At 37.8% G+C, this 21,003-nt stretch overlaps 1 protein-coding gene across 6 annotated transcripts in view; it reads right to left on the bottom strand.

The window, feature by feature from the left end:
- IFT81 (intraflagellar transport 81) overlaps positions 1-21,003 on the bottom strand; it is a 142,135-nt gene that overhangs the window by 43,028 nt on the left and 78,104 nt on the right. For 4 of the 6 annotated variants that reach the window (XR_008379424.1, XM_053587250.1, XM_053587251.1 and 1 more), the window contains exons 18-19: positions 10,962-11,007; positions 5,516-5,659 (exon numbers count right to left, since the gene is read on the bottom strand). Coding sequence is in view for 5 of the 6 variants with exons in the window: in XM_053587250.1 (XP_053443225.1) it covers positions 5,516-5,659; positions 10,962-11,007 (190 nt within the window). In the remaining variant the exon portion in view is untranslated. Of the gene's footprint in view, positions 1-4,939; positions 5,660-10,961; positions 11,008-21,003 lie in introns of those variants that run through there. The other 2 variants (XM_053587253.1, XM_053587254.1) reach the window with 2 other exon arrangements.

Raw genomic sequence — 21,003 nt, 5'->3', positions numbered from 1 at the left:
TAAGACTGCCTCACAATGGGCGTGCTCAGTAATGAGTTAGTTGCTTGAACCATCATCATCATTACAGAGCTATGGAGAAGAATATTTGTTAAATCCTCCTTTGCATAACTAATGTTTACAGAAAGTCCTTTCTCTGTAAGTTTGCTTTGCTTTCAGAACCAAAAACTCATCAGGCTCCCTCATGAGCAGGGAGCCCCATTGTGCATGTGGTACGCTACCAAAGCTGGAAAGTGATTTAGTATAAGCCCTACAGAACTGATTCCTGCTCCATAGAGAGGTTGAAAGAAATGCCTCAAAGGGCCGAATCTAATAAAGGACTACATGAATCATGGGGGGGAGGGTTCCTTTCAAGCTCCAGAATTTTCTATTTACCAGGTTATCATGTGCAGCATGATGACGAGTGGCCAGGAATCTAATAGTATTAGAGTCTGAAATGATATGGAAATATATACTTTCACTGAAAAACAGAAATCTTTCATTTTTTCCTATGCTCTGAATAGTGAATTTCCGTAGCAGTAAACCAAGTTTGGTGACTCAAGCCTCTCAGCAATTCTAGAAAGGAAATTGTGAAATTACTGGTGTTTGCCAAGAAAGTACTTCCAGTTTGCCAAAAGAGGGAGCATGGGAGCAAAGTGCCTATGTTTGTACAAGTCTCTCAAAAAATACATATTAGGATTCTGTGTTTTACTTTCTAGTTTCTTTTGCAAGCAGGAGGTAGGACTAACTGCATATAACTATTATAACATATAATAGCTGCATATAACTTTTCTCTTTTTAAGATTGTGTTATGATGGTTAGGTCAAAGATAAAAAATACACAGATAATTTTTAATGATCCCTCTCTATGCTTCCCAGACATAACACTCACCTCATGCCTGGCTGCCACACACCAACCAGCTCTAATTAAATTGCTCTCATTAAAATGAAAGGGAAGGAGCTAAGCCAGTATGAGTGGAGAATAATTACACATTTATGGATAATGGCTATAAATTCTCTCCTGCCTATAATGGATTATCTAAAAAAGAAGGATTTGTTGAACATATAATTTACTTCTCACCTCACTATAACGATGAAGTTACTGATATAACTAAGCTTAAGGAAATTTAATCATTAAGGTGACATCTTACCCACTCCCTGGGGCTAAACACTCCTTCCTGAGCAAGAAGAGTGAGGTAAGCACCTAGAACCCCTTTGCAGAAACAAGTCTTTTACTCACACTCATTATTCACTATCTTTAAGATGTATATATCTATGTAAAACAAGGTTTCTATAAGACACACATTTGCATACAAAGCTTTTATTTATTTATTTTTTTTGAGACAGAGTCTCATCCTGTCGCCCTGGGTAGAGGGCTGTGGCATCACAGCTCGCAGCAACCTCCAACTCCCGGGCTCAAGCGATTCTCCTGCCTCCGCCTCCCAAGTAGCTGGGACTATAGGCGCCCACCACAACGCCCAGCTATTTTTTTTTGGTTGCAGATGTCATTGTTTGGCAGGCCCGGGCTGGATTCAAACCCACCAGCTCAGGTGTATGTGGCTGGTGCCTTAGCCGCTTCAGCCACAGGCGCCAAGCCTGCATACAAAGCATTTTTTAATACAAACTTTGACTTTGCCTTTGTAAACGCAGATTTGGCAAGTTACCAATTTGTGCATATTTTTAAATTCGATTCAGAGGAATTCTGCAAATTTATACATATTTAGTATGAACAACATATTCAGCCTCTTATTTTATTCAAATTACCAAAAAGTGCCCTGTATCATGTTAGCTAAAAAACTTAAGAAACATACTTGGAAAATGTACAGAGCTTAATATTTTCTATTTTTTTTTATTTTTTGGTTGCAGTTTGGCCGGGGCCGGGTTTGAACCCGCCACCCTCGGTATATGGGGCCGGCGCCTTACTGACTGAGCCACAGGCGCCACCCTTAATATTTTCTTTTATTTTTTATTTTTTATTTTATTTATTTATTTATTTATTTTTGTAGAGACAGAGTCTCACTTTATGACCCTCGGTAGAGTGCCGTGGCCTCACACAGCTCACAGCAACCTCCAACTCCTGGGCTTAAGTGATTCTCTTGCCTCAGCCTCCCGAGTAGCTGGGACTACAGGCGCCCGCCACAATGCCTGGCTATTTTTTGGTTGCAGCTTGGCCGGGGCCGGGTTTGAACCCGCCACCTTCGGTATATGGGTCCGGAGCCTTACTGACTGAACCACAGGCGCCGCCCTTAATATTTTCTAAAATGTATAAATGTTACATGTATATATACTAATAGGCAGAATAATACATTTATATTTATTTGATAGTTTAGTGAATGACTTCTTTCATTATTCATGTTTGCTGTATTAAAGCAAAATTATATAAAATATTAATCTAAAGAAAAATTTAAATGTCCTATAATTTCTGGTTTGATTTCCATATATCTTTGAACAATGTTCTAAGATCCTTCTGCTATGTTCTCTAGACCTAGAAAATACCCGTTCTTGGATTCAGTTGTTAATAGATTTATAACAGAAAATAAATTATTCTATTATAAGATTCTTTGTAAAGGGCAACCTTTGAAGTTGGATTGTTTCCTGAACAAATAAAGAAAGCAAGATAAGCAGTGGTTTTTTGAAATTTACAACTTATACAGTCAGTCCTATGCAACAGTTGGCAACATTAAGACCTAGAAGAGGGAAATCTGTGAACACAGAAGCCAATTTCACAGGCTACATTTTTCTCCTTTATTTGGGCCATCACATGAAAGACAAATTATTTTCCAAAATGATTAAATACTCTCATCAATTAGCCAGCTAAAGTATAAATCCTAAAGAAAAATGTAATAAGCTCTTCTTCTGTAAGTGCCAGCTGTCAAAAACTGTCAGAGTTGGTCAAAGCTTTTTTTCCAATTGAATTAGAAAATGAGTGGAAAGTCACTGCACAAAATCCATTAAGCTGCATTACTAAATGTCCAATGTTACATAAAAACTATAAATAACTTTGTACTTTTAGGGTTTTTTTTCAATTTGCTTTTCTTGAAGTAACAATGATGTTCTGCTTCACTTAATAAAGTAATGTTGAAGCTGCCTTTGTGTTTATCTACATATTCTTTTTTTTTTGTAGAGACAGAGTCTCACTTTATGGCCCTCGGTAGAGTGCCATGGCATCACACAGCTCACAGCAATCTCCAACTCCCGGGCTTAAGCGATTCTCTTGCCTCAGCCTCCTGAGTAGCTGGGACTACAGGCGCCCGCCACAACGCCCAGCTATTTTTTGGTTGCAGTTCAGCCGGGGCCGGGTTTGAACCTGCCACCCTCGGTACATGGGGCTGGCGCCTTACCGACTGAGCCACAGGCGCCGCCCCTTCATATTCTTTTTGTATAGAATAAAGACGGTAAGCAATAATTAAATCAGTAGAATCGTAAGCATTCCTTAGTGTATCTGTTATTAACAATTTAAAAAATTTAGAGGAGCACCAAAGATAGTAGAGGGCTAAAAAAGAAAGTAATCACTAGGCTTAATTATCTTGTGAATTGACTATCCTTTGGGGAAATAAAATGCTTTTTCTGAAAAGATTATCTAATTTTTCCAAATATTTACAAAGGAATTCATATTCTGGTTAAACAAGCCAGTAGACAATACCACACAAATTTATCTACCTCAATGTCCAAAAATACTGAATTAACAAGGATTTGTTTCTACATACTAAAACACACCCTTTTCTTTTAGTGTATGTTTGATCTATTAGTTGATCTAAAGGCACAAATGAGAATGCTGGTATCTGATACTTGCCCAAATAGGAGGATAAAATAAGCAGAGAATCAGATTCAAATCACTTACTAATAATTTCTACACCTTCCTGTAAGTCTGATGGATCCCATCTCTTTTTATTATTTATTTTTTATTTTTTTTTGGTAGAGACAGAGTCTCACTTTATGGCCCTCGGTAGAGTGCTGTGGCCTCACACAGCTGACAGCAACCTCCAACTCCTGGGCTTAAGCAATTCTCTTGCCTCAGCCTCCCAAGTAGCTGGGACTACAGGCGCCTGCCACAACGCCCGGCTATTTTTTGGTTGCAGTTTGGCTGGGGCCGGGTTTGAACCCGCCACCCTTGGTATATGGGGCCGGCGCCTTACCGACTGAGCCACAGGTGCCGCCCGATCCCATCTCTTTTTGTTCTAACTGCTAGACTTCCCAATATTTGATATTGAAGTTCTGATCACAAAAAGTTTTATAAATAAGTCTTCAAACAAAAATTGACAGTAGAACATGCATGGGATCAAAGATATACAACTTTGCATATTCTGCACAGGTAGAAACAATTTTCTTCTTTTAAAAATTTGTTTTAGGATAGTTAAAAAGAACTAGCCTAAGATGGACAGGCTAACAATTTGAAATTTGCATTTTCAAATATAAAGACAAGATACTTTGAGAAATATGCTGAAACTAAAATTAAGCATTGAGAAATATGCTGAAACTAAAATTAAGCAAAGCATGTTATATGAATTTACTATCTTTTTTTTTTAGAGACAGAGTCTCACTTTATAGCCTTTGGTAGAGTGCTATGGAGTCACAGCTCACAGCAACCTCTAACTCCTGGGCTTAGGTGGTTTTCTTGCTTTAGTCTCCCGAGTAGCACCTGCTGAATTTAGTATCTTTAAGGAAAAACAATGAAATCTTCAAGTACCTTGTCCGAATAAAGCAGAGATTGGAAGCACTTTGAACTCCTGAATTTCATTTGGAATTTTATGCTAACTTTTTAGTATATGGTAACATTTATTTTCTATGATAATTTTTTAAATTTAAAGTAACACTTCCCAAGACTATCAGATTATTATATTATTCAATTTATAATAAATTTTTGGTTAAAATAAGCAATAATCCTTTAATTTAATATAATACTAGAATATAGATACCTACTTTAAAAAGAATAAATTTTGACACAAAACTATACAATTTTTAAATAAACAGCCATGATATATGTACCAAGTTTTATTTGCCTTTAAACTATGCAAATAGAACAAGTATGTTATTCAAAATATTAAATTTTCTTGCATTTTACAGAAGAAAAAGAAACTGAAGTGAAACTGTAGGAATTGCTGAACTTCAGATAAATGTTTCTTCAAAACAAGAGATATTAGTTCCTAAAAGATTCCTCTAAAGTTAAAAAAAGATTAAGAAAAACATTAAGCCATTGGATTATTACATTTTTTAGAAACTACATGTTTCTTAATGGACATATGTTTACATTTACAGATAGTAAACTTAGTTTCCAGTCTCATAAAACTCAGAAGACACCACTGATGTCTAAACTAAGCAAAACAATAAAAGCCTCTTTGCATATGAAAAAAATTTTAAATTAGTCTACCTTAACATTATTTTCCAAGAAAACTTAATAAAGCAAAATGTTATACAAATCACTTTTAAGAAAAGAAATACATAATGAGATCATGCTTATAGCTAGTAGTATCAACTAAAATACCAAACAATGACATACAAATTCAGAGTATTAGCCGATCCTCTCCTCCCTCCTGAATTACCTGACCAATGGAAGTTTGGCTTTGTTGTTTCAGAAAGCACTGTTTCTTACATTCCATCAATTGTTCAAAATCACGCCACATTTTTGCTTGTTTCATATTTGGACCATGACTTTCTCGTACAGCTTTTTGTTTTTCCCGAAGTGTCTATCATAAGAAAATAAGAATAATTAAATCTCAGTTACAGGGATTTACTTCTATTGTTAGAGTCAGAGGAACATGGTATGTTTTATATACTTGATGGACAATAGTTAACTAAATTTGATTCCCCTACAAAGTAACTAAACTAAGATTATAAAAGTTAATTAAATTTAAGATTAATGTAGAACAGCCTGAAGTTAAAAGGAACAGAAAAAGACAAAGGAAAGGAGGCAAAAAGATAAAGGGAATTAGGAGAGCAGAACAGTATTATGATGTGGAAAAAATAATAGAGATTTTGGAAGTCAGAACTCAAGTTCTTTATTTTTATTTATTTTTCAGTTTTTGGCTGGGGCTGGGTTTGAACCTGCCACCTCTGGCATATGGGGCTGGTGCCCTACCCCTTTGAGCCACAGGCACCGCTCAAGATTTTTATTTTTTTGAGGCAGGGTCTTGTTCTGTTGTGTGGGCTACTACTACAGGGCAGTGGTGTCATCATTACAACCTCAAACTCCTGACCTCATGCAATTATCTTGTTTCAGCCTCCGAAGTAGCTGGGACTATAGGTGTATGCCTCCATACCCAGTTAATTTTTCTATTCTTTTTTTTTTTTTTTGTAGAGATGGGGGTCTTGCTATTGTTGCTCAGGCTGGTCTTGAACTCCTAGCCTCAAACAATCCTCTTGCTTTGGTTTTTCAAAGTGCTAGGATTACAGGTGTGAGGCACTATGCCCAGCCAGAACACAAGTTTTAATGTTGGTTTTGTCATTAGCTACAAGCAAGGCACTTAATTTCTCTGGACCTTCAGTTTTCTCATGTGTCACTCAAGGCTAATAACAGGGGACAATGAAAGTATCTGCTTGATAAGATTATTTTTCACATAATAGATATAATACTTGATAAGCTATCATGTGTGATGCATGCTATTATTAAATATTATATTCTATCCTAAAGCAGTGTTTGCTGCATGTATTTCTAAATAAATCAAATTGTACGCATACATTCTTCAGGGAAAAAGCTCAGTGATTTTAAAAAAAGGCACACTAGGGCAGCGCCTATGGCTCAGTCGGTAAGGCGCCGGCCCCATATACCGAGGGTGGTGGGTTCAAACCCAGCCCCAGCTGAACTGCAACCAAAAAATAGCTGGGCGTTGTGGCGGGCACTTGTAGTCCCAGCTACTCAGGAGGCTGAGGCAAGAGAATTGCTTAAGCCCAGGAGTTGGAGGTTGCTGTGAGCTGTGTGATGCCATGGCACTCTACCGAGGGCCATAAAGTGAGACTCTGTCTCTACAAAAAAAAAAAGGCACACTATTAAATAAGCCAAAATCCTTATCAGAATTTTTTTTTGTTACTAGCAGCCTAGATGAGTCTACCTGTCAAAACTATTTTACTCACTGACTCAAAAACTGTAAACAGGAATATAAAAATTTTAACAAATACCAAAAATATACTTTTGTTCTTTATTATGACAAGTTGAGGAAGAGGGACTGAAAGGAGTAGATACAAAGTCAGAAACAATGGGAGATATGGTGCAGAGAGAGAAAGAAAAGGGAATAGGAAAGAAAGAAGGGAAAGGGGGGGAAAAGGAAGGAAAGGGTGAAACAGAAAACGATAATGCATATATAAGGAAACAGTGTGATAGAAATACCTACAATGACACTGACTGTGAGAAAATCACCAAGAGGGACAGAAAACAATCTGTCCTGTGTAATCACAGAAACAGATTACACAGGAACATTTTCATCCTTTCCTTTTTAGTCCATCTCCTAGTTGATCTAAGGATACGAATGAGAATGCTGGTAGTTGGTACTTGCCCAAATAAGAGGATAAACTAAGCTGAGGACTAGATTCAAACCACTCATTAAATACTACTCACTCCAGCTATAGGTAACAAAAGCAAAGTTAACAGCAAACAGCAATATAAAACAAAACAGGATTTTAAAAATATAATTAAACGTAATTAGCAATTTTTTATGCAATACCTGACGTATGAATACATCTATTTAAGTTATGTTACAAATGATGTATCTTACAACAAAAATTTTTAACCTCATTAACTAAGACTAATGTATTTAGAAAGGTCATTAAGGCAGACCAAGAATTTTAAGAGTTAGCATGATTTTAAATGAAGGTAATACTTAACCTTTCTTATTTTATTAGAATAATTTCCTTGTCAAAAATCTTAACAATCTATAAAAGTTGTTTAAAAAAACAAAGACAAGATGTGGCACTGTTTCATAAATATTCAATTGAATTTGCTTCATGACCATGTGTTTGAAATTTTTAACTGTAGTATGTAATTTATTTTAAATCTTATCACTTAATACAGATTTTATTTGTTTATACTTGTAATGTACCCAAATTACCTACTGTTCACTGTCCTTTAAAGGGGGAGGGGGCATAGCAGGGGGCAAACACAGTTGGCTGACAAAGTTTATGGATGTCTAGTCTATGTTGATTTGGAAGACTTATCACTACTTTTGAAAGATTAGTTTGTTCTGTGTTTGCCCTGAGACTTAGGTGTACTTTAGAACTGAGAAGTGAGGAGCTTTGTTTCTTAAATGATACAGACTGACAGTTGGAGGAGATTGAGCTTATCATAGGTTCATTTTGCTTAACCCTTTCCAATCCTATGTGGGATCTCAACCGACATAATGATTTTCCTGTCCCCTCTGATGTGGGAAGATGACCAACATGGTTTTTTGCTACTGCTTATTCTGTGACAAGAGGTTAGTAACAATGCTTAGTACATTCTTTGGCCCTCACACACAGTTGATCACTAGTTGTAGGAAGAAAGAGCCTGTTCAAGTTGAAAAACTGACAGTTATTTTAGTTATTTATTTATTTATTTTTCTTTTTTTTTTTTTTTTAGAGACAGAGTCTCACTTTATGGCCCTTGGTAGAGTGCCATGGCATCACACAGCTCACAGCAACCTCCAGCTCCTGGGCTTAAGCGATTCTCTTGCCTCAGCCTCCCGAGTAGCCGGGACTATAGGTGCCCGCCATAGCACCTGGCTATTTTTTTTTGTTGCAGTTTGGCCGGGGCTGGGTTTGAACCCGCCACCCTCGGCATATGGGGCCGGCGCCCTACTCACTGAGCCACAGGCGCCGCCCTAGTTATTTATTTTTTAATTAATTTTATTTTTGAGACAGGGTCTCACTTTGTTGCCCTTGGTAAAGTGCTGTGGTGTTATAGCTCACAGCAATCTCAAACTCTTGGGCTCAGGCGATCCTCTTGCCTCAGTTTTTCATTTTTACTAGAGACAGGGTCTCACTCTTGCTTAGGCTGGCTGGTCTTGAACTCATAAGCTCAAGCAATCCACTCTCTCTGGCCACCCAGAATGCTAGGATTACAGGCAGGAGCCACTGCGCTCAGCCTGAAAGTTATGTTAGAATACACAAAGTTTATGGAAAGAGTGGACAGAGCTGAGCAGAACTATGGATGTTACAAATTTACAAAGAGGTCCTACAAATAGTGGGAAAATTATTTTTCTGGCTGACAGAAGTTGCAGTTGTGAACAGCCACATCCTTTACTTATTAGATAAGAAGGAGTAGACAAAAAGTGCAGATACCCCATTCTCACAGGAGAAATCTCATCACTCAGCTGTGAGCAATGAGGAAGAGAAATTCAAGAAAGAGGGGAAGACTGTTGTTTCCTCACTGAGGAAAGGCTAAATGGGAGATGCATTTTATAATGAAAAATGAAAAAAAAAATCAACAAAGGATTGCATGCTTTGCAGTAGAAGAAATGAGAAAAGTGGAAGAGAGAAACTATTTTCTACTGTGAGACCTGCAAGAGGAAGCCTGGACTTCATCCCGGAGATTGCTGCAGGGGGTCCTCAAACTTTTTAAACAGGGGGCCAGTTCACTGTCCCTCAGACCGTTGGAGGGCTGGACTATAGTAAAAAGAAAACTATAAACAAATTCCTATGCACATATCTTATTTTGAAGTAAAAAAACAAAACGGGAACAAATACAATCACATCACCTCATGTGGCCCGTGGGCCGTAGTTTGAGGACCCCTGCAAGGAGTATCACACTCTGGCTTACGCCTGTAATCCCAGTACTCTGGGAGGCTAAGGGGGGTGGATTGCTTGAGCTCAGGAGTTTGAGATCAGCCTGAGCAAGAGCAAGACCTCATCTCTACTAAAAATGAAAAAACTGAGGCAAGAGGATCTTTTGAGCCCAAGGGTTTGAAGTTGCTGTGAGCTATGACACCAGGGCACTATCCTGAGGATGACAAAATGAGACGGTGCATTAAAAAAAAAAGTAATATCATTCTCAAAAAAATTATAAACAAAAATAACTTTAATTATTTTATGTGACCAAAATAGATAATAAAATCATTAGGTAAGTTTATATTTATGCTTTTCTTTTTTAAAACTATAGGATAATTACAAGTAATCCACCAACCTCTTTCCCACCCAAAATAAGAGCTGGAGAGTATGTGAGTGGCAGAAAAATTGGATTAGAATTACATTACAATTGATATCAGATTGCTGTCACTGCTCTTCCCAAAGATCCTGCAGTAAAACAGTACGTTGGAAAGGGGAAAGAATGATTAACTTGATTTAAATAGAGGCTTATACATGAAATTATTTTTTTCCTTTTAAGTATAGTGTGTCATCCCATACATGGAATAAAATACACAGAATTCCAATTTCTCTGATAATTGGAGGAATTAGCTTTGAGAAGTTTTCTTTTGTTTTTTTTTTTTACTTACTCTTACTGATACAATGCTCATTTATTCACAAATCACAAAGAAAGAAGAGATAAAGGTTTTTTAGAAAAATGGCTCATTCCACGTTTGGGAAAGGAAATGTTCAGTAGGCGCCCAGAACATTTTGTCACACCAGAAAATGAAGAAGCCATAAAAGTCTACTAGGGTTGTTTCAAAAGGACCCAAGAGCTGACTTCGAGAGGTTTCCACTGGCCAAAAATAAGTCAATTTGAGCACTAATGAGAATAATCACAATAAATAAAAAATTATAAGATATGTTCAAGCTAGAAGCCATAAGATACTTTGTTTCTTTGTTCATTTTCAGACAATCACTCTGTCACCCACAGTAAAGTGCTATGCTGTCATAGCTCACAGCAACCTAAAACTCTTCAGCTCAAGAGACCCTCAAAAATCTGTTGTGCCTTTACTTCTGTAAAACTAAACTACTAAAGAAGGGTCTTCATCTTTGAAAGGAATTAACAATTTCCCCTCTAGGACCTTTTGAAAAGAATAACAATGTCATAACTACATGCAGTATGGAAACTACATATATAAGAATTCATTAGACATATATTAAAAAAATAATTCTTACCTTTCCAAGGTTTTCTTGTTCAGCAATATTTTTGGTATACTGTTCCCTAGGGAGTCAACATAATGATTTACTTTCAATGTACTCCTATTTGATCATATAACCAAATTATAAATCAACTTATCTATCTAAATATATTAGACAATATAATTTAGAGTATTGGAGTCAGAATAAAATCCATTATCAAGTACTTTGTTTTTCCCTGTTAGTTTTTTTTTTTTTTTTGAGACAGAGTCTCTTACTCAGGTTGGTCTCGAACTCATGAGCTCAAGTGATTTGCCTGCCTCAGCCTGCCACAGTGCTAGGATTACAGGCATGAACCATTGTGCCCGGCCCCCTATCTGTTAGTTCAGGGGTCCTAAAACTGTGGCCTGCGGGCCACATGAAGCCGTGTGAATTGTATTTGTTCCTGTTTTGTTTTTTACTTCAAAATAAGATATGTGCAGTGTGTGCATAGGAATTTGTTCATAGTTGTTTTTTTTTTTAAACTATGGCCCTCCAACAGTCTGGCCCTCCCAACAGTCTGAGGGACAGTGAATTGGCCCCCTGTTTAAAAAGTTTGAGGACGCCTGTGTTAGTTCTTCTTATAAATAGCAATTTAAAGGAAAAAAAGGCAAAACACTGCACAGGAAATTAAGAGAATTAAAATGTTAAGTGCTATTTTTGGTTAATCTACCCTTAAAACAATGGCAACCCATTTGCTTAAATCATACTTGGTTTTTGAAGAAATTTGGAGAAAGGAAAAAGTATAAATATTTTTAAAAAACATTAAATTAGGGGCGGCACCTGTGGTTCAAGGAGTAGGGCGCCGGTCCCATATGCCGGAGGTGGCAGGTTCAAACCTAGCCCTGGCCAAAAACCAAAAAAAAAAGAAAAAAACATTAAATTACATCTAACCCTGCAATTCTACTTTCAGGAAGTCAGCCAAAAGAAAAACTCCCATAACTTAAATAAACATAAAACCAAAGACACTTTACTTCATCAATGCTTATAATAGTAAAAATCTGCAATCAAAATAAATATCTAAGTAAATCTTGGTATATCCATTCAAAGGACTATAGAGATGTACAAAAAGGGAGATGAATTTATAAATACTTAAATGGAAAGAATTCTAGATAAATTATTAAGAGAAAAACTATATATGTAGTTTAATCTTATTTTTGTATGCACACCCATACATATACACACATATAAAAATGTCCCATGCATTAGCTAATACACACATATATACATAACAGATGTATTACCAAATGCATGCAGAAAGAATATGGTATATGTGCACCCAAGTATTAACAATAGACAATTTCTGAGGCATAGCAATATGAATAGCATTCAATTTCTGTGCACACTACTCCATAATGGTTACTTTTTTTTTTTAACAAGTATTTCTTTTGTAAGCTAAAAAACAAAGGGAAACAAAAATTTTTTTCGTTTTTTTTTTTTTAGAGACAGAGTCTTATTTATTTATTTATTTTTTGTAGAGACAGAGTCTCACTATGTCACCCTAGGTAGAGTACTGTGGTGTCACAGCTCCCTCCAGCTCCTGGGCTTAGGCGATTCTCTTGCCTCAGCCTCCTGAGTAGCTGGGACTACAGGTGCCCGTGACAATGCCTGGCTATATTTTGTTTCAGTTTGGTCGGAGCCAGGTTTGAACCCCCCACCCTTGGTATATAGGGCCAACGCCCTACTCACTGAGCCACAGGAACCACCCCAAACAAAAATTTCAATGTAAAAATAAGAAAAAAACAAGTAATACTGTATTTTATCTTTATTTTTTAATAAAATTTTTTTTGAGACAGAGTCTCACTATGTCACCCTTGGTAGAGTGCTGTGGCATCATAGCTCATAGCAACCTCAAATATCTGAGCTTAAGCAATTCTCTTGCCTCAGCCTCCCAAGTAGTTGGGACTACAGATGCCTGTCACAATGCCCCACTATTTTTTTTGTTGCAGTTGTCATTGTTGTCTAGCAGGCCCAGCCTGGGTTCAAACCCACCTGTGTTGTATGTGGCCAGTGCCCTAACCACTGAGCTATGAAAGCAAGCCTATATTTTATCTTTAAACAAAATTATATTTTAGTACTATACAAGACAAAAAGTGAGATTTACAGTGGGTGACACACTAAATACAAAGAGTGAGGACAAAAAAACAAACAAAAAGAAGGCAAGAGACTTTAGACCTTATACAGGGTGGCCATAAAGTTCGTGTGCAATTTAAACTTTATAGTCACCCTATATTTGGGTGGAAACAGACTGTTTTTCTGTGTAAAGCTACATTTTAGCATTTAAGAAAAAAATCAAACAATACAAAATTGGGAATCTAAGAAATAATAAACTACAAAAAGAAAAAACATAGCTGCCTGAGTGAAGGAAGATTACGGAATTATGCAGAAAAGGGAGGGAAAGGTGATTAGAAATAGGGAAAATGGCAACCAGTCAAAAGTACCCAAAGTCCTTACAGAGCTGAAGTGAGGGAAGACTCTGCACACAAGAATAAGAGTGAAGGGGGGGAGACAAGATGGCGGACTGAAGCCAGCTTTCAACAAAGGCTCCCGTCCAGAAGGAGAGTTAAGGGACAGGAATTTAGTAAGTATCCTGGTGGACTTGAGCCTCACCAAGAGAGAAGGCTGAAGAACGCACATCAACACCGCTGAGGCAAGTTGTGATCACAAGGATGCAAACAAAAGCTGAGACTTCAAGCCAGAGTAGAAGTTGCAATAGGATCGAACAGAAACCAGCTGAAAACAAGACAGAACCACTTTGCTCCACCACACCAGACAGGGCCCCAGTTTCTCAGGCCACAACACTGTACGGGCCCTCGATAAAACCCCAGGGGAAAAACCAAAGGGAGTAAACCATGGGGCGGAATCAGCGGAAAAACTCTGGTAACATGAATAACCAGAATAGATCAACCCCCCCAAGAAAAGATACGGCAGATGTGATTGAAGATCCCATTCATAAACAACTGGCTGAGATGTCAGATGTCGAATTCAGAATTTGGTTTGCAGACAAGATTAATAAAATGGAATTAGGAATTCGAGGAGAAATTCAAAAATTGTCTCAAGAATTTAACGAATTTAAAGACAAAACCACCAAAGACTTAGACACAATGAAACAAGAACTTACAGCCCTCAAAGATATGAAAAATACAGTAGAATCCCTCAGTAACAGAATGGAGCAAGCAGAAGAAAGGATTTCTGACATTGAAGATAAAGTCTTCGAACGCTCCCAATCTCTCAAAGAGGAAGAGAAATGGACAGCAAAAACGGATCACTCACTCAGAGAACTCTCAGATAATTAGAAAAAAAACAACATAAGGGTTATAGGAATTTCGGAGAACGATGAAGTAGCTGCCAAGGGCACAGAGGCCCTTCTACATGAAATTATGAAAGAAAATTTTCCAGACATGCCTAGAGAATCTGAAATTCAGATAGCAGACAGCTTCAGAACCCCAGCACGATTCAACCCCAATAAGCCATCTCCCAGACATATCATAATTAGCTTCACTAAAGTTAACATGAAAGAGAAGATTCTCAAAGCAGCCCGGCGAAAGAAAACTATAACGTACAAAGGTAAGAATATTAGAATAACTGCAGATCTCTCTGCTGAAACTTTTCAAGCAAGAAGAGGCTGGTCATCAACTTTTAATCTCCTAAAGCAAAAAAACTTTCAACCCAGGATCTTGTATCCAGCTAAACTGAGTTTCATCTATGATGGAGAAATTAAATACTTCAATGACATTCATATGTTGAAAAAATTTGCCATAAGTAAACCAGCTCTTCAGGACGTTCTCAGACCTATCCTCCACAATGACCAACCCAATCCTATACCACAAAAGTAAACTCACTCAGAAACTTCGGATCAAACTCCAACTTCCACACTGGCGAAAGGATTAAAAATGTCCACTGGACCTTTGAAAAACTCGATACCCGGGCGGCCCCTGTGGCTCAAGGAGTGGGGCGCCGGTCCCATATGCCGGAGGTGGCCGGTTCAAACCCAGCCCCGGCCAAAAACCACAAAAAAAAAAAAAAAAAAAAAGAAAAACTCGATACCCAAAATTCCACCAGACTTATCAATACTCTCCATCAATGTGAATGGCTTAAACTGTCCTCTAAAGAGGCATAGGTTAGCTGACTGGATACAAAAACTCAAGACAGATATTTGTTGCATACAAGAGTCACATCTCAACTTAAAAGACAAATACAGACTCAGGGTGAAAGGATGGTCATCCATATTTCAGGCAAATGGTAATCAGAAAAAAGCAGGTGTTGCAATTTTATTTGCAGATACAGTAGGCTTTAAACCATCAAAAGTAAGGAAGGACAAGAATGGTCACTTCATATTTGTTAAGGGTAATACTCAATATGACGAGATCTCAATTATTAATATCTATGCACCCAACCAGAATGCACCTCAATTTATAAGAGAAACTCTAACAGACATGAGTAACTTGATTTCCTCCAGCTCCATAATCGTTGGAGATTTCAACACTCCCTTGGCAGTGTTGGATCGATCCTCCAGAAAGAAGCTGAGCAAAGAAATCTTAGATTTAAACCTAACCATCCAATATTTAGATTTAGCAGACATCTACAGAACATTTCATCCCAACAAAACTGAATACACATACTTCTCATCAGCCCACGGAACTTACTCCAAAATTGATCACATTTTAGGTCACAAGTCTAACCTCAGTAAATTTAAAGGAATAGAAATTATTCCATGCATCTTCTCGGACCATCATGGAATAAAACTTGAATTGAGTAACAACAGGAATCTGCATACCCATACAAAAACATGGAAGTTAAATAACCTTATGCTGAATGATAGCTGGGTCAGAGATGAGATTAAGAAAGAAATCACCAATTTTTTGGAACAAAATGACAATGAAGACACAAACTATCAGAACCTCTGGGACACTGCAAAGGCAGTTCTAAGAGGGAAATTTATAGCACTGCAAGCCTTCCTCAAGAGAACGGAAAGAGAGGAAGTTAACAACTTAATGGGACATCTCACGCAACTGGAAAAGGAAGAACATTCCAACCCCAAACCCAGTAGAAGAAAAGAAATAACCAAAATTAGAGCAGAATTAAATGAAATTGAAAACAAAAGAATAATACAACAGATCAATAAATCAAAAAGCTGGTTTTTTGAAAAAGTCAATAAAATAGATAAACCTCTGGCCAACCTAATCAGGAAAAAAAGAGTAAAATCTCTAATATCATCAATCAGAAACAACAAAGACGAAATAACCACAGACTCATCAGAAATCCAAAAAATCCTTAATGAATATTACAAGAAACTTTATTCTCAGAAATATGAAAATCTGAAGGAAATAGACCGATACTTGGAAGCACGCCATCTTCCAAGACTTAACCAGAATCAAGTGGAAATGTTGAACAGACCCATATCAAGTTCAGAAATAGCATCAACTATACAAAACCTCCCTAAAAAGAAAAGCCCGGGACCAGATGGTTTCACGTCAGAATTCTACCAAACCTTTAAAGAGGAATTAGTACCTATATTACTCAACCTGTTCCAAAATGTAGAAAAAGAAGGAAGACTACCCAACACGTTCTATGAAGCAAACATCACCCTGATCCCCAAACCAGGAAAAGACCCAACAAGAAAAGAAAATTATAGACCAATATCACTAATGAATATACATGCAAAAATATTCAACAAGATCCTAACAAACAGAATCCAGCAACACATCAAACAAATTATACATCATGACCAAGTTGGTTTTATCCCAGGGTCTCAAGGCTGGTTCAATATACGTAAATCTATAAATGTAATTCAGCACATAAACAAATTAAAAAACAAAGACCATATGATTCTCTCAATTGATGCAGAAAAAGCTTTTGATAATATCCAACATCCCTTCATGATCAGAACACTCAAGAAAATTGGTCTAGAAGGGACTTTTCTTAAACTGATAGAGGCTATCTACAGCAAACCCACAGCCAATATCATATTGAATGGAGTTAAATTGGAATCATTTCCACTCAGATCAGGAACCAGACAAGGCTGCCCATTGTCTCCATTGCTTTTCAACATTGTAATGGAAGTTTTAGCCACCGCAATTAGGGAAGAAAAGGCGATCAAGGGTATCCATATAGGGTCAGAAGAGATCAAACTCTCGCTCTTCGCAGATGATATGATTGTGTATCTGGAAAACACTAGGGACTCTACTACAAAACTCCTAGAAGTGATCAAGGAATACAGCAGCGTCTCAGATTACAAAATCAACATTCATAAATCGGTAGCCTTTATATACACCAACAACAGTCAAATTGAAAAAGCAGTTAAGGACTCTATCCCATTCACAGTAGTGCCAAAGAAGATGAAATATTTGGGAATTTACCTAACAAAAGACGTGAAAGATCTCTATAAAGAGAACTATGAAACTCTAAGAAAAGAAATAGCTGAAAATGTTAACAAATGGAAAAACATACCATGCTCATGGCTAGGAAGAATCAACATTATCAAAATGTCCATACTACCCAAAGCAATATATAATTTCAACGCACTCCCTATTAAAGCTCCACTGTCATATTTTAAAGATCTTGAAAAAACATTACTTCGTTTTATATGGAATCAGAAAAAACCTCGAATAGCCAAGACATTACTCAGAAATAAAAACAAAACAGGAGGAATCACACTACCAGACCTCAGACTTTACTACAAATCGATAGTGATCAAAACAGCATGGTATTGGCACAAAAACAGAGAAGTAGATATCTGGAACAGAATAGAGAACCAAGAGATGAATCCAGCTACTTACCGCTATTTGATTTTTGACAAGCCAATTAAAAACATTCAGTGGGGAAAAGATTCCCTATTTAACAAATGGTGCTGGGTGAACTGGCTGGCAACCTGGAGAAGACTGAAATTGGACCCACACCTTTCACCATTAACTAAGATAGACTCTCATTGGATTAAAGATTTAAACTTAAAACATGAAACTATAAAAATACTAGAGGAGAATGCAGGGAAAACCCTTGAAGAAATTGGTCTGGGTGAGTATTTCATGAGGAGAACCCCCCGGGCAATTGAAGCAGCTTCAAAAATACACTACTGGGACTTGATCAAACTAAAAAGCTTCTGCACAGCTAAGAACACAGTAAGCAGAGCAAACAGCCCTCAGAATGGGAGAAGATATTTGCAGGGTATATCTCTGACAAAGGTTTAATAACCAGAATCCACAGAGAACTCAAACGCATCAGCAAGAAAAAAACAAGGGATCCCATCGCAGGCTGGGCAAGGGATTTGAAGAGAAACTTCTCTGAAGAAGACAGGTGCACGGCCTTCAGACATATGAAAAAATGCTCATCATCTTTAATCATCAGAGAAATGCAAATCAAAACTACTTTGAGATATCATCTAACTCCAATGAGACTAGCCTATATCACAAAATCTCAAGACCAGAGATGTTGGCGTGGATGCGGAGAAAAGGGAACACTTCTGCACTGCTGGTGGGAATGCAAATTAATACATTCCTTTTGGAAAGATATATGGAGAACACTCAGAGATCTAAAAATAGATCTGCCATTCAATCCTGTAATTCCTCTGCTGGGCATATACCCAGAAGACCAAAAATCACAACATAACAAAGATATTTGTACCAGAATGTTTATTGCAGCCCAATTCATAATAGCTAAGTCATGGAAAAAGCCCAAGTGCCCATCGATCCACGAATGGATTAATAAATTGTGGTATATGTATACCATGGAATACTATGCAGCCTTAAAGAAAGATGGAGACTTTACCTCTTTCATGTTTACATGGATGGAGCTGGAACATATTCTTCTTAGTAAAGTATCCCAAGAATGGAAGAAAAAATACCCAATGTACACAGCCCTACTATGAAACTAATTTGGGACTCTCACATGAAAGCTATAACCCAGCTACAACTTAACAATAGGGGGAAGTGGGAAAGGGGTGGGTGGGTAGAGGGAGGGGAATCGGTGGGATCACACCTGTGGTGCATATTACAGGGGTATTTGTGAAACTTGGTAAATGTAGAATGTAAATGTTTTGGCACAGTAACTGAGATAACGCCGGAAAGGCTATGCTAACCACTGTGATAAAAATGTGTCAAATGGTTTATGAAGTCAGTGTATGATGCCCCATAATCATATCATTGTATACAGTTATGATTTAATTAAAAAAAAAAAAAGAATAAGAGTGAAGGGGGATAAATATAATCCTGATGAACCTTCACTTTGCCTTCAAAATTTATGAGGCGCCAAATCAAACTGCTTGTCTTTCCAGTTCTTCAATGAAAAATATCTCAGAGGATGTAAATGACATTTTACTAAAGAAGAATGTACAGTTATTTATAGCTCAGATAGCTTTTTTTAAGCCTTTTTATTTTTATTACTCAAAAAGCTTCATTTTCTCATTTAGCTTTCTGACTGGGTGTTTGTGTCTTCAACACTTTCACAATGATTTTCTGCTCCTTGATAAGGAAAGCATGTTTGATCCTGTTACAAACACATTTAGCACATATGGACCCACCATAGTCCCTGCCGACATGTTTGTTTTAGACAACCTCACAAGAACTTTAGGGCTCACAGCACAAACTCTTCAAAGTCTATCTGGGCATATGCCACATAGAGATTTTGGTGCTTTGCCAGCTTTATAAAGGTATTACCAGGTGTTCGGGACAGTCTAGTTTTGTTAGAGGCTATAGGAAAGCCCACAAGAGTATGTTAAACACTGCGCCATTCTGAGTATGTCTACACAGTGTTCCCAGCAGAGGAAAAAGCCAGACAGATTTAAATAATTCATTTATTAACTGTCACTTGAGAAATGTCCAAATTGTTTTAGAATTTCCACTTATATAAAATTTCTCAAGAAACTAACAGGCTCAGTATATTAAATATACTAAAACTTAATTTTTCTTTTCTTTTCTTCTTTTTTTTTTTTTTGAGACAGAGTCTCACTTTGTCACCCTCAGTAGAGCGCTATGGTGTCATAGCTCACAGCAACCTCAAACTCCTGGTCTCAAGCGATTCGCTAGCCTAATCCTCCCAAGTAGCTGGGACTACAGGCACCTGCCACAACGCCTGGCTATTTTTAGAGACAGGGTCTTGCTCTGGTTCAGGCTGGTCTCAAACTTGTGAGCTCAGGCAATCCACTCACCGAGGCCTCCCAGAGTGCTAGGATTACTCACCACCTCGCCTGTCTAAAACCTAATTTTTATTTATTTAACAAATGTTTTTAAGGTACAATTCTGAAGCACCTGTTTGGCGCCAAGAATGCCTGGGGTTTCAAGTAGAAAACAGGACAGCCAGGTCCTTTGCCCTCCAGGAATTCATGCTCTATAATCTGCAACACATTATATTTAACTTGACCCTATGTGTATTGTTTTTCTAATTCTATAGGTGAGGAAGTGACTTGCCTCAAACTAGGAAATGGAAAAACCAGGTTAGAACAAAGTTTTATCAGTCCCTGTTTAAAACTTTGAACTAAATATGCTGTCTTTTAAATAAAATTAAAATGTCTAGGCTGGGCATAGTGACTCACTCTTTTTTTTTTTTTTTTTTTTGTAGAGACAGAGTCTCACTTTATGGCCCTTGGTAGAGTGCCGTGGCATCACACAGCTCACAGCAGCCTCCAACTCCTGGGCTTAAGCGATTCTCCTGCCTCAGCCTCCCGAGCAGCTGAGACTACAGGCGCCCACCACAACGCCCAGCTATTTTTTGGTTGCAGTTCAGACGGGGCTGGGTTTGAACCCGCCACCCTCGGTATATGGGGCCGGTGCCTAGTACTGACTGAGCCACAGGCGCCGCCCAGTGACTCACTCTTGTAATCCAAGCACTTGGGAGCTGAGGTGGGTGGATTGCCTGAGCTCATAGGTTCGAGACCAGCTTGAGCCAGACTGAGACCTCATATCTAAAAATAGCCGGGCGTTGTGGCAGACGCCTGTAGTCCCAGCTACTTGGGAGTCTGAGGCAAGAGAATCACTTGAGCCCAAGAGTTTGAGGTTGCTGTGAGCTATGATGCCAAGGCATTCTACCGAGGGTGACAAAGTAAGACTCT

Source organism: Nycticebus coucang, chromosome 4 (assembly GCF_027406575.1).
Source record: "Nycticebus coucang isolate mNycCou1 chromosome 4, mNycCou1.pri, whole genome shotgun sequence".
Classification (NCBI taxonomy): Eukaryota; Metazoa; Chordata; class Mammalia; order Primates; family Lorisidae; genus Nycticebus; species Nycticebus coucang.
Note: the sequence above shows the minus strand (reverse complement) of the source record. Positions and strands in the feature narration are given on the sequence as shown.